The following is a 13546-nucleotide window of genomic DNA, read 5'->3' on the forward strand; positions in this document are numbered from 1 at the left end:
AAAAGCAGACAGGATTAAGGTGTGGATTCACTCAAATTTACCCACCTGCCATATTACAAAACCCAGTACTGCATTTGTAATTGGCAAGAGACAGGTGGGTTGAAGGTTGGACTTGATCTGGGACATAGTTAAAACTTTTAATTATTAATCCAGATAAAACATTACTTATATTGTTATTTTAAATTAAAAGGTCATTTTAATAAAATAAATCCCCAAATTACAGCATGTCTAACATTTACCTTACATGTATTATATATTATGCATACATAAAATATTATATATGTACATATATAATATACATATCCTGATTAAATTATATGCATATTGCCTTTTTATCTTTAAATTACACAAATAATGCTTTGTTTTGTCATGTCTGTTCAATGTATTTCTTGCTGAAAATGTAGACTAAGGTTACATTATTTAATTTTCAACTTATAATCACTATTCTCACTGTGTAATAGGGAACTTAGAAACAAGGCAGAGATCTCAGTGTACTTAACACAGATTATATTCAGGAATTTGGAACTATTACAAATAATAAAACTTTAATCAAGAAGAGGCCATAAATAATGTTTTTTTTTTTTTACTAAATTAATTGTAGTCAATTAAAAAACCCTTCAAACATTTTGTACATATACAAATGTATTTCAATTCAGTCTTCTAAATCACTCAGCAACTTATTTGAATGATACTTTCCTCTTCTAAGACTTCTACATTAAAAACAGAAAGTCTATTTTAACTCAAAGTGAAGGAGACAAGCAAAAGAGTACTTGTGAAGGAAGCCTGTCGTGTAAAAGCAAGGCTCTTCACAGCAACACAACCTCCACACAGGCGATCCTCTTCTCAGGCAGCTAAAGCAGAAAGCCAGCTGGGTTCTGCTGATTATATGTTTGGGAGCAGTCTCATCAGGCAGTGACGTACGAATGCTACAATTCATTCAGAAGTGACAGGCGAAGTTAAGTATTGAACACATGGTAGGTGAAGTTCTCCTGTTTGGGCTTGAAGCTGAAGTCGTAGTGGCCGATGTACTTTTTGTAAAAGAAGACTGCGCTGGCCCCCGCCACCAGGAGCAGCAGGCACAGGACGACCCCCAGTATGATGAAGCCTGTCTGATAATAGGAGCTCCCTTTGTCTTGGGATGGCGCTGTGGGAAAACAAGAAGCATTACCAGTTACAACAAAGCACGGGCCTTCTGCCTTAGACCACTAACTCTGTGTTCTTTACGATGTGTGTCAGAACATTGGAGTACCCTATGAAATGGCCATCATACTATCATCAACTGCTCTCTCCATTCAGGCAAATACATTAAAATACATATATCCCCACTCAACATTTTATACATTTTTTACCATGGCAGGAGTTTTCCTACTTACCCTCTTGCTTCCTAAAAATAGGACCACAGGAGGCCTTTCCTATTCCAATAGATTGAGTAGATCTCACTGATCGCAGATTACAACCCTGATGTAAAATAACGAAATTAATGTCATTATCTGAGAGATACACCTTTACAAAGTTTTACCTGGTGAGTTATTGTGTATTCATTCAGTTAGTTTGACTTTTGTCTTATTGTTTAAAGTAAAATATGTACAAACACAATGTATTCATATTTAAAAATAAAACATCTCACAGGTTTGCAGTTAGAATTAGTACTTGAATTGTCAATGCAGATGTGAACTTGACAGTGCAGGTAGATGACACTGTGGTCGACAAAGGAAAATATGCGCAGGGCCAGACGTGCTCTAGTGGAGTTTCCATTCTCGATGACCCTGGTGGAGGTGTTGGCCGTGGGACAGCTGAAGGAGAGAGGTAATGGGATTTCTATCATTAAAATAAGGCAATTCACTTGTTAAAGGGTTTAGATCTGTATTATAACACTACACTGATTTGGAAAGAGACAACTGAAGCAGAACCATGACGAGAATCTGTGTACAATCAGAGGAAGTTTTAGTGAGGAAAGTGGGTCTTTAGTTCTTAATAATAACAGGTGATTTTTTCTACTACCTCTATAGTTGCACTGATGGTGCAGATAACCCGACCAACAAATACTAATCCCTTTGCAAAATTACAGATTCATAAAAAAGAAAGAAACCATCTGGTCTGTCTACCTGTTTTCCATGAACTTGTATTTTGTTGGGTCAGAAGCGCTGCTGGTAGGTGTAGCCCAGCACTCGTTAACAATGAGCTTGACTTGGGGCGTGGTTGAGTTGATCCCCACTTCAATAAAGACTTCTTCATCTGGAGACAGTGTGTAATTTTTCGGGAATGGATCGGTCCCATTCAGCAGCTGAATGGTGGCCAGAAAACTTCCAGATCCTTCAATTATATCCTGGATCATGTCAACTCTATGAGAATTAGGCATGGGAGAAAGATGTGAATGATTAGAAGAGTCTAATGCTTACTTTATGTCACAGAATGTTAAGGTTTTGTTACAAACGTAGCCTCTTAACTGAAGAAACAGTTAATCTTGAAAGAAATGTACATGTTTATGGGGTGCTTGAAGGAAAAGATTGTACCCTCTCTATTCAAGTAATAGCTATTTGTACTTGCACATTTGATTTGAAAGTGCGTATAAAATAATGACAAACCTTTAAAAAACTGTTTAAGTAAAGTAGAAGGTCTCCAGTTAATATGCTGTATCCCAAAATATCCTTTTACATCAAGCCTTTTACATAACTCAATCTAAGCTGGTTTTCTCAGTTAATTGATAAAGGTAATTATATAAATTCACAATCCCAGCTCTCTCCCTCTTGAAAACGGGTTTGTATACTTCATTCAGGGCCAAGTGACACCTTTTAAGAAACAAGTCCTAGAACAGTGAACCCTTGTCCTGGAGGAGCCCCTACCCTGCTGGTTATTGTTCCAACCAAGCTCTCAATTAGTTAATTGAATCTTAATTGGGGTAATAATCTTCTTAGATTTGACTTTGACTAGATTTGTGTAATAAAAAAGTTGATTCTTTAATACGTTATTTATATAATTCTCTACTTGACTTAAAACCACTAATGTTTAAAATAATTAAAAGGCTCTGAATTAGAAATTTATAAGTTAAATTAAGGGTTCAATTAAGTAATTAAGAGCTCAGTTGGAACAAAAACCAGCAGGGTAGGGGGTCCTTCAGGACCAGGCTTGGGAACCACTGTCCTAGAAGGTATTGATAACTGCGAAGGAAACTGCGAAGGAAACAATGAAACAATAAAAATCATGTCTTACCCTGTGGGGGCATATCCAGTGGATATGAGGAAGCTGTTGCTGTAGAAGCATTTGACTGGTATTTCAAGATTAACTTTAGGTGCAATCAAAGAAGTGGATGTACGGTCATTAAACAAAGTTGTCCCAGCATAAGTGTGGGTATGATTCTGAAAGGAAAAACCGCACTTGTGAATTTCTTATTGTTATAAAGACAATGTGTGGGTTGGGGGGGCATGGGTCAAATTAAAGAAAATTAACTACAGGGCACCAATTTATTTGGATTAACACAAAATACACTCTGGAATTTGTAATGACTTACATTCCAGTGGAGCAGTTTAAAGGAAAGCTAAATTTAGCCATACTTTTTATTTGGATCTGTAGCCAGACACCTGACAGGAGTCTAAGTCATTGTTTTGCAAGTCAGAGTCAAGTCTCAAGTCTTAACCTTGGAGTCTCAAATCAAGTCTTATGAAATTATGGAAAAGACTTGAGTCAAGTCCCAAGTTACTGGGTTTATATTAAGTCAAGTCAAGCAGTCAAGTATTATTCAAGGCACTAAAACTAGTTCATAGGTTTATTGCCTCAAATTCAACACAACACTAATAAACACTTGCATTACTATTGGCCACCGTCTGCTTTTTTTTTTTACAGATGTACACATACTAATCATCAGTAACGTGGACAGGACATAAAGAGGGTGCTAGTGAAGTGCCGACGGGGAGAGGTTTTCTGATGAAGTGCCGACCAGGGGGATACAGCAGGCACTGGCGAGGGTTGGGGTGCACATCAGTGCTACTCATTGCAAAACACCCCCTATATTGCCGCATACCAGCAAAAAAGCATGGCAAAGGAAATGAAATTGAGGTGACCATTTCGATGGGGATGATTTTGAATTGTGCTTTGATTTCGGTTTTGTTTTGATTGCGAATTACACTGCGTGTGAAGGTATCGATGGTGCTTGTTGAACCCCAACAAAACAAAATAAATTAAGCTTCTGTATTGAATTGCTTGAATGACTTAAGACAAATCAACTTTTGGTGATGACAATTAGATTACCATATCTCTCAAGTCTCTACATGCTATGCACACCCGCTACCACCCCGGTTTTGCTAGCAGGACTGGTTTCGGTCAACACTTTTTTCATATGAAAAATCTTGCGCATTACCATTTTGAAAAATTAAGAGCTATACATTACTAGTAAGATAGATTGATACAATACACTTTTTTGGCATGTTTTTATCCATGTATTTGTCTGGGTTGCGTGGCGAAAAATGGCGTTTAGAGTAACTACTCAGCAGTAGGCCTATGCAAAATGTTCAACGAGCAGATCAAGAGAACCGAGAAGCTCGACGAACACCTTATTGCTGTGTGCGTTTGGGGGGGAACATATTCAATCTTTCTAGTAATGTAACAGTAATCAATAAATGTTATTTATTACAAACAAAGTTTTAAGTTGTTGTCAGTGCGTCTGTGATTTTTATTCCACAGGTTTTGCAGACAGCAACTCTGTTTTTCGATGTTACAATTTGGAACTGAATATTAGATTACCTGAAACTCAACTTTGACTTCATCACAATTACTTGTGATTTGACTTGGACTTGAGCTAATGACTTGAGACGAGTCATTCATTCACAGACTGAGTTTCTGCCTAGCTGCTTTCTGTTGGCAACGTGCCGCGATTTTGTTAGGCAAGCATCAGACGTGTGGGCGAAAAACATTGCACCATGGCATTCTGTGATGTAATTGATAACTCATGCTCCATTTACTGTGTGCTAAGTTAGCTACACGCAACATCCCAACCAGCAAGTTAATGTCTGGACCAGTTCCATAAGTTCAGTTCTAATTGCCTTTGTAATATTGATAAACATGTTCCAAAAGTAATTGTATTTAATTATAAAGATTTAATTCAAGTTGATGACTGAAAAACCTGTGGAATAAAAATCACAGACACACAGACAACAACTTCAAACTCCGTTTGTCATTTAAAATCTCACAAAGAGAGGAAGCATGAGTTCTTAATGCAACCGTGAGAGTTTTTATTTTTTGGCACATAACTTTTCTCCACGTATTATTATTATTAATATTGCAGAAATTCAGTGTAATAATATATTTATACTTTATTACTAAGACTTGAAGACTTGAAAGCCTCAATTCAGGACTTGAGTTGATGTAAACCCTGTAACATGGGACTTGACTCAAGTCTTTTCCATCATCAACTTCGAGACTCGAAGGTTAAGATTCGACTTTGCAAAACAAGGACTTGGACCCCTGTCTGGTATAAACTGGCCATGACAAACCACAGACACTGCTTAGTACTTACCTGCAGTAGCTGTGTGTCACAGTTATCCCACAAGACTCTGAGTCTGACGTGAGTTTCAGTTACACTGCTCACATTGCACTCCATCTTTCCCAGGTAGAGAGAGCTAATGGCTATGGATTTCGAGGTCAGAAAAGCCTTTGCCACAGTGACTGAGATTTCAAAAATCCTGCAATCGACTGTTATGGCATCTTCTTGGGAAATCACCGGAGCCGAAGATGTTTCACGTTTGTCTTCCAGAGAATGAGTCGTTACCATGTTAACCAAAGTCTCGGTTTCTGGTGAGGTGGACATCACTGTGATCGCAGGGGCCAACGCTGCGAAGGAGGACCATGACAACAGACATATTGACAAACGAATAGTAATATACAGTGAGGGAAAAAAGTATTTGATCCCCTGCTGATTTTGTATGTTTGCCCACTGACAAAGAAATGATCAGTCTATAATTTTAATGGTAGGTGTATTTTAACAGTGAGAGACAGAATAACAACAACAAATTTCAAAAAAGTTATAAATTGATTTGCATGTTAATGAGGGAAATAAGTATTTGACCCCTTTGACCCTTGTTGGCAATCACAGAGGTCAGACGTTTCTTGTAGTTGGCCACCAGGTTTGCACACATCTCAGGAGGGATTTTGTCCCACTCCTCTTTGCAGATCCTCTCCAAGTCATTAAGGTTTCGAGGCTGACGTTTGGCAACTCGAACCTTCAGCTCCCTCCACAGATTTTCTATGGGATTAAGGTCTGGAGACTGGCTAGGCCACTCCAGGACCTTAAGGTGCTTCTTCTTGAGCCACTCCTTTGTTGCCTTGGCTGTGTGTTTTGGGTCATCGTCATGCTGGAATACCCATCCACGAACCATTTTCAATGCCCTGGCTGAGGGAAGGAGGTTCTCACCCAAGATTTGATGGTACATGGCCCCGTCCATCGTCCCTTTGATGCGGTGCAGTTGTCCTGTCCCCTTAGCAGAAAAACACCCCCAAAGCATAATGTTTCCACCTCCATGTTTGACGGTGGGGATGGTGTTCTTGGGGTCATTCCTCCTCCTCCAAACACGGTGAGTTGATTGGATGCCAAAGAGCTCGATTTTGGTCTCATCTGAACACAACACTTTCACCCAGTTCTCCTCTGAATCATTCAGATGTTCATTTGCAAACTTCAGACGGGCTTGTACATGTGCTTTCTTGAGCAGGTGGACCTTGTGGGCGCTGCAGGATTTCAGTCCTTCACGGCGTAGTGTGTTACCAATTGTTTTCTTGGTGACTATGGTCCCAGCTGCCTTGAGATCATTAACAAGATCCTCCCATGTAGTTCTGGGCTGATTCCTCACCGTTCTCATGATCATTGAAACTCCACGAGGTGAGATCTTGCATGGAGCCCCAGACCGAGGGAGACTGACAGTTATTTTGTGTTTCTTCCATTTGCGAATAATCGCACCAACTGTTGTCACCTCCTCACCAAGATGCTTGGCGATGGTCTTGTAGCCCATTCCAGCCTTGTGTAGGTCTACAATCTTGTCCCTGACATCCTTGGACAGCTCTTTGGTCTTGGCCATGGTGGAGAGTTTGGAATCTGATTGATTGATTGCTTCTGTGGACAGGTGTCTTTTATACAGGTAAGGAGCTGAGATTAGGAGCACTCCCTTTAAGAGAGTGCTCCTAATCTCAGCTCGTTACATGTATAAAAGACACCTGGGAGCCAGAAATCTTGCTGATTGATAGGGGATCAAATACTTATTTCCCTCATTAACATGCAAATCAATTTATAACTTTTGAAATGCGTTTTTCTGGATTTTTTTTTGTTATTCTGTCTCTCACAGTTAAAATACACCTACCATTAAAATTATAGACTGATCATTTCTTTGTCAGTGGGCAAACGAACAAAATCAGCAGGGGATCAAATACTTTTTTCCCTCACTGTAGTTCTAAAACTGCACTTCTTCTACATTTTCCCTGTTAGTTTCTCCTTTACTACTGCCCAATGCTTTACAATTTTCTGATACATGTATCATGTTCGTACAATAATAATAATTACTGTAAAATATGAACATATGTAATCATGACTGAATCATCACCAAATATGGTTGAGAAGTAAATTAAATCAGTACCAGAACATCCTGAATTCAAACTAAGGAAGTTTGTGAATAAGCAAAACAGCAGCATCACATCATATAGCGTCACAGCCAGCCTGGAAATATTTCATGAAACAGTAACCAAACAACTCCAGGACAGCACACAACAGAAACGAGGTTTAGTTTGCAGTGATTCTGTTTAAAGTGAAAAACAAGGTCAGAAATTGCTAAATAATGGTAAAACCGCTGATGTTTTTACTTTGGTCCTCTTCACTGTAGTTATACAACCATTGGCAAACTGAGTTGATGTTAAGGGAAAAATACTCACATAATGACAAATGCTCATTGGATGTTTTAAAAGCCTGTGATATTTCAGTATAGGGTTTACTACTTTAGATTTTTTTTAATACATTTTTTATCTGATGGGAGAATAGTAAATATTTGAAAAGTTTAAGTCTAGTCACACTATATGTGCATCATAATGTTACTCAATAGCTGTCATGGTTTCAGGTTTCTCATTACAGAAATGGATATGAATCAGAAAGGCATTCTGATCGCATCTATTTTCCTAGTACTACACAATGTCCCAAGCATGACTGCAATCCCAGCATGCTTTTATGGGTCATACACTGAACATTACCACATGCTAGCATCAAAAAGGCAAGAGATGCATTGTAGACTCAAGCATATTCAGAACCTACATAGATGTGTCCTGCTATAGAAAAGGAGAATATTGAGAATGGAATTAAGGTAGGTATCATTCTAGAACAAGAGTGAAACATTGGAACAATTTATACTGATACTATTTACTGACAGTACTTTTCATTGGCCATTTCTAGTCCCTTTATATCCAAAAAACACTCTGATCCTTCTATCAACTTATGAATACTACTGACGGAGACCCGCAATGGAATGTGTTGGTTTGCTTGATGCAAAGAAAGACAAGCACTTAAAGGGTGAGATATAAGAAAGACAGTGGGTGTGTTGTGGAATAACCGTAATGAGTAATTACCCAGCAACAGCTCACTGGAAAGAATACGTTCTTCTAAATGACCTCAGGGAATGGTCACAAACTCCCCCAAGATATTTGTTTTGTCACTTAAGACAGATACCTGTGCAGTTTCTTCCTGGGTAACTTGAGTTGATATCACTGAATCCTTCTCCACAGACACAAGTATAGTCTCCAATGATGTTATGACATACTGCATTTTGATGGCAGGAATTCGCTTTCGTTTTACATTCATCTATATCTGAAGAACAAAGAAAAGCTTTCAGCACAAATCATGTACTTCTAATGAGTACCTGTAATGGGCATTTCAGAGTGTTTTTCATAGAACTTGATATTACAATGGACTTTTAAGGCACCAGTGAAAAACTGCTTCTTGTCTTGTATTATATTACTGTCTACTGTGTAATTTACCATTGTGCATTGTGTTGCAAGTGGATTTTACCCATCAATCACTTCAAAACACTTCAATCATAAACAAAGGAGACAGTTAAATGTCAAAGTCTGATAAACTTCATGCAGGCAGGATTGCTCATTAAGCCCCCCCAGGTTGTTTTAATGCTGTTGCTGTTGCTGGTTGCTGTTTCCTGGCTATTGAAAGGCAAGACTGGAGGCAGCGGTAAACCAGGCACTACTGACATCTCAACAGAAGCATGTCACAAGGATCAGAGAAAAAGGTTCCTCCAAAGCACATGGCTTATATATGATTCTTATATTTTCCGTTGTGTTATTCTGTGTGTGCACTCATTTTGCCTTTAAACCATAGCAGCAAAATAGAAACAAAAAATAATCCTTCAACATTAAAAACGGTATTGAAATCTGGGCAAGGCATGTTTGAATGACATTCTGCCTTTAAAAAGACTGCTGAACTCATAAACTCCTACTATAGCAATTATTTCAGACACCTCAGTAGCCAAGGGAAGGTGACTGAACTGATATATCTCCAACACAAAGGGAACATACGTGTAAATAAGTACCAACACGCAGTCCCTTGTGTGGTTGTTTCTAGATTCAAAAATAATGTTAGTGATAGCAGAGATGTTCGGTATGGTGGTGTCACCTATATCTTAGGTCGTGTGTGGACTGACTCCCATTTGAAAATGAATGTTGTTCTGTGCTGTTTCATTTCCTAGCAGCAAGTTTTTGTCTTTTTTATTTTTTGTCTGCTGATACATTCAAGGAAATCTCAAGGAAGAACATACAAATTCACCACCATTATCACAAGCTGGCTCATTTTTTCAATCCCCCAGCATTCTGTGGAAACCTGACACTAATCTCTTAAAAAAAAAGAAGCTGTAATGACTCACGTGCATGTGTTTCTGCTAGTTAAGCAACACCAGAATAAAAAAATTAAAAAGACAACAAAAGCACAAACATCTATTGATTTCACAGAGAGAGCATTCTGCATACAAAATATCATAAAATAAGAAAAACTATGATAGACATGAATGGAAAAGAAGGAGAAGTATATATAACACCACTTGTGAAAGTATTGTACAGTACCTTCACAGTACTGTCCAGGCCTTGCGGAGTCACTGTCTTTGAAGCCAGGTTTGCAGGTGCAGCCGTATCCACCCACAGTGTTCTGACAGGTGGCGTTCGGATGGCACCTGATGTTATCTGACGAGCATTCATCCACATCTTCATAGGAACAATAATTGATGTATGTTATAATGTATATATTTTAAGCACATTCGACATAATCATGTATTTTCCACAGTTCTTTTTACATTTGTGTCCCTGAAGGACAATGTAACTAAGGTGCCATAGCTACGTATTGTATCTCAACAAGTAGCACTAGAGTCTTAAAACCCTTTGGTGTTTTTGTTTTGGCTACTGGATTGTACCTGCACAGCTTCTGCCTGACTGACCAGGGTTGGTGTCATAGAATCCAGGTTTACAAGAGCAGACGTATCCGCCGATGGTGTTTTGACATGATGCGTGAGGGCCGCAGGTATTGGTACCATTTTCACATTCATTAATGTCTGGAAAACATATCGTTAGACAAATAGACAGACAGATATAGATAGATAGACTGACTTGAAAAGATAAGCAATTAAATGGTAAGCATCACTTAAAGTATATTAAATTCACTTTCTAAAAAGGTCCAGATATTTAATCCCAATTGTAACTTTTGTATTTGTGTGAGAGGCTGAGGAGCAGGAATGAAGGTGTGAGGCTCCTGTAGGTCAGCACAAGGTAGGCCCACCTTCGCAGCTGTGGCCAGGCCAGTGTGGGTTGGTGTCTGTGAAGGCATCTTTGCAGGAGCAGTTGAAGGAGCCCCACGTGTTGTGGCAGAGCGCGTGAGCAGAGCAGTCCTCGTCCCCAGATGCACATTCATCAAAATCTGTCCAATAACAAACAACAAAGTGTGTCAGATTCACCTGAAAGACAGAAAGTTGCCCTCCTCCTCTCAGAACACACACAACGGTGCTTTACAGGAATGCTGCCAACCTGACAGTTTTTTGTTCTTGTTATACTCATGTTTATTTATTTTGTTGACTGAAAACCAGCAAGAACTTAATTCTTAATATTTTTCTATATATTTGCATTTCTATTTTTCTATATATCTGCATTTTAAAGCATGTATTATACAGTCACGTTGAGAGGAAATTGTAAGCCAAGGATTTTCTTCAGTATTTGTTGCGACTCAATAATTAAGTTACATACCAACTATACTTGTGCTGTTGCTATCAACAACATATTTGGAGCTGTCCTTCAGTGCGTTTAGCACAGCTCTCGAGATGTTCAGGATGTCTTCTCTCATGTCTGTTGAAAACAGCAAGATGAACTTCACTCTCACACTGCCACTGGTCAGGTTCCAGATGACGATTCTTACGTTCCCAGAGTCTATCAGGGCTCCAATGTCTGCAGCAAGAGACTTACGGATCTGTGTAAGAAAAACAGGTGAATGCTTTCCTTCCATGTGTGTTTAGTAAATGCAGGTTATCTTATTCCTTAGTTTTAGTTATTGTGGTGTTCCATGTTAATGGACTGAAAGCCCCGACACTGAAAGACAATCCCTCTCAGGGGCCAAACCCAAAGCTGCATCACAGCTGGGTTCAGGTGCCACAACATTCATTGTGAAATCGGCCAAGGCTCCCCACCCAGGACCAGGACCAGCACCAAAAGCCACAGTCTCCAGGGTCATAGAGGGGCCCTAAGCACGCCGCACAGAACTTGTGAGGGTCTTGCACTGGCAGCTTGGCAAGGCAATCCCCACAGCGATGAAATCTCTGTGTTTCAGAAGATGAGCAGGAGCAGTGAGGATGTTTCCCGGCAGAAATGCCCTAAATCTAGAGCTCTCGAGAGAAAAACTTGAGCTCTTGAGACCTGAGAAAAGTGATGTAACTCTCGATGAAGAACCTCAAGTTTAGAGATCAGTTAGATGATTCTCGACCAAATTGAGCTCTCAACGTTGAGTCTGAAGAGCGATGTCGAGTAGAGTCAAGGGGGTGGGTGTCCACCACACCACACCATGAAGAGATGCAGGGTCTACAGACACAGGTAAGCGCACACTACAAGGGCAAAGCACTGAAGTAGCAGCTATATTACAGGAGTGAGAGCAGAAGATGGACTGAACACCAAAACTAATCTGGAGCAACTGTGCAGCTGCTCATTTCATGTACTTGTACAAAGGAACTGGAGTCCCGGGCCTAAAGTGAATTGCGCCGCTGTTCGTGGAAACCCTGGAAGACCACGGGATCACGAACAATAGATAAGATATAATAATAATAATAATAATAATAATAATAATAATAATAATAATAATAATAATAATAATAATCAGTCTCTATATAGAGAATAGATAATGTAATACCACAGTATTGTATTATTATTATTATTATTATTATTATTATTATTATTATTATATAGAAAGTGAGTTGCTATAAGAGGCTGAGTGAGGAGGGATGTAAACAATCTGACACACACACTAACAGCTTCTCTGTGAAAAAGCAGAAGAGGCGTTCTGCCTGTGTGCCGTGTATGTGGGCTGTAGCAGGGGGCGGCCAAGTGGGTAACTACATGCAGGGGCCTGTCAGCTGCTTTGCTATAAGGCTTTTCATATGCTTCCGTGTGAAAGGGTATGTCCCATAATCCCTTGGGGAACTATTTTGAAATTTAATGATTACCAAACACTGGAGTGTTACAACTATAAATAGATCTCTTGTCGGTAGAATGCAAAGAAGTGGGCATGTTGGGATCCTTAATGACTAATCTTCAAATGAAACTACCAATAGACCTTTGAGCTGAACCAGTTTATAGATTAATAGAATTTGCAACCAATTTGCAATTTGGGTAGAATGCATCCTGTTCAGAGAAGAGTAAATACTGTCATAGGCGTAGGTTTAGGGGACACGTCCCCCCAATGTTGAGAGAAAATTAAATTCTCCCCCCCAATAATATATGTACGGCTCCATAGGCATAGTGGACACCCCCCTACAATATTGATTGTGCCCGCCCCCCCCAATATTGACAGCATCCCACCCAATTCTAAAATGAAACCTACACCCCATAATACTTTTTTATGCAAAAATTGTTTAATCACACTGACCTCTTTCTGGATTTCTTGAGTCAGATTCAAATACTCTGCACTGCTGGTGTTTCTCAAGGCCTCTGTGAACTGCACATTTGTTATTCGGGTTTCCGCTTCGAGTGCCTGTGCAGCTGTGGACAACGAGAGACATCAAAAGTGATTATATTACACATTGTTTCATAGGTTGTTTCCACATCTTGGTCAGAGTTTAAGAGGTGATGCCTACTGTGCTGTCAGAGAAAGCTCCCATTTTAAAGTCCCATTGCAATCTTCTTTCATGCACATTATACAATTGACAAGCATTACATTTTTATATAAAAGCAACTTAAACATGTAATTCCGCAGCTAGCACATGTCATTCTGGCACATTGTGTGTGGTTGTGTACAATGTGAGAAAATGTTGCACAGACATAGTACCCTGACCAC

At 39.3% G+C, this 13546-nt stretch overlaps 1 protein-coding gene across 1 annotated transcript in view; it reads right to left on the reverse strand.

Moving 5' to 3' along the window:
* Positions 1–13546, reverse strand: part of umodl1 (uromodulin-like 1) — a 24698-nt gene continuing 11152 nt past the window's right edge. Inside the window, exons 9-17 of the mRNA XM_066700091.1 lie at positions 13139–13251; positions 11254–11473; positions 10793–10930; positions 5510–5823; positions 3211–3356; positions 2106–2342; positions 1628–1793; positions 1374–1458; positions 1–1144 (exon numbers count right to left, since the gene is read on the reverse strand). Of these exons, the coding sequence (XP_066556188.1) occupies positions 957–1144; positions 1374–1458; positions 1628–1793; positions 2106–2342; positions 3211–3356; positions 5510–5823; positions 10793–10930; positions 11254–11473; positions 13139–13251 (1607 nt within the window). The 3' untranslated portion in view covers positions 1–956. The remainder of the gene's footprint in view (positions 1145–1373; positions 1459–1627; positions 1794–2105; positions 2343–3210; positions 3357–5509; positions 5824–10792; positions 10931–11253; positions 11474–13138; positions 13252–13546) is intronic.

This window comes from Amia ocellicauda, chromosome 3, assembly GCF_036373705.1.
Source record: "Amia ocellicauda isolate fAmiCal2 chromosome 3, fAmiCal2.hap1, whole genome shotgun sequence".
Classification (NCBI taxonomy): Eukaryota; Metazoa; Chordata; class Actinopteri; order Amiiformes; family Amiidae; genus Amia; species Amia ocellicauda.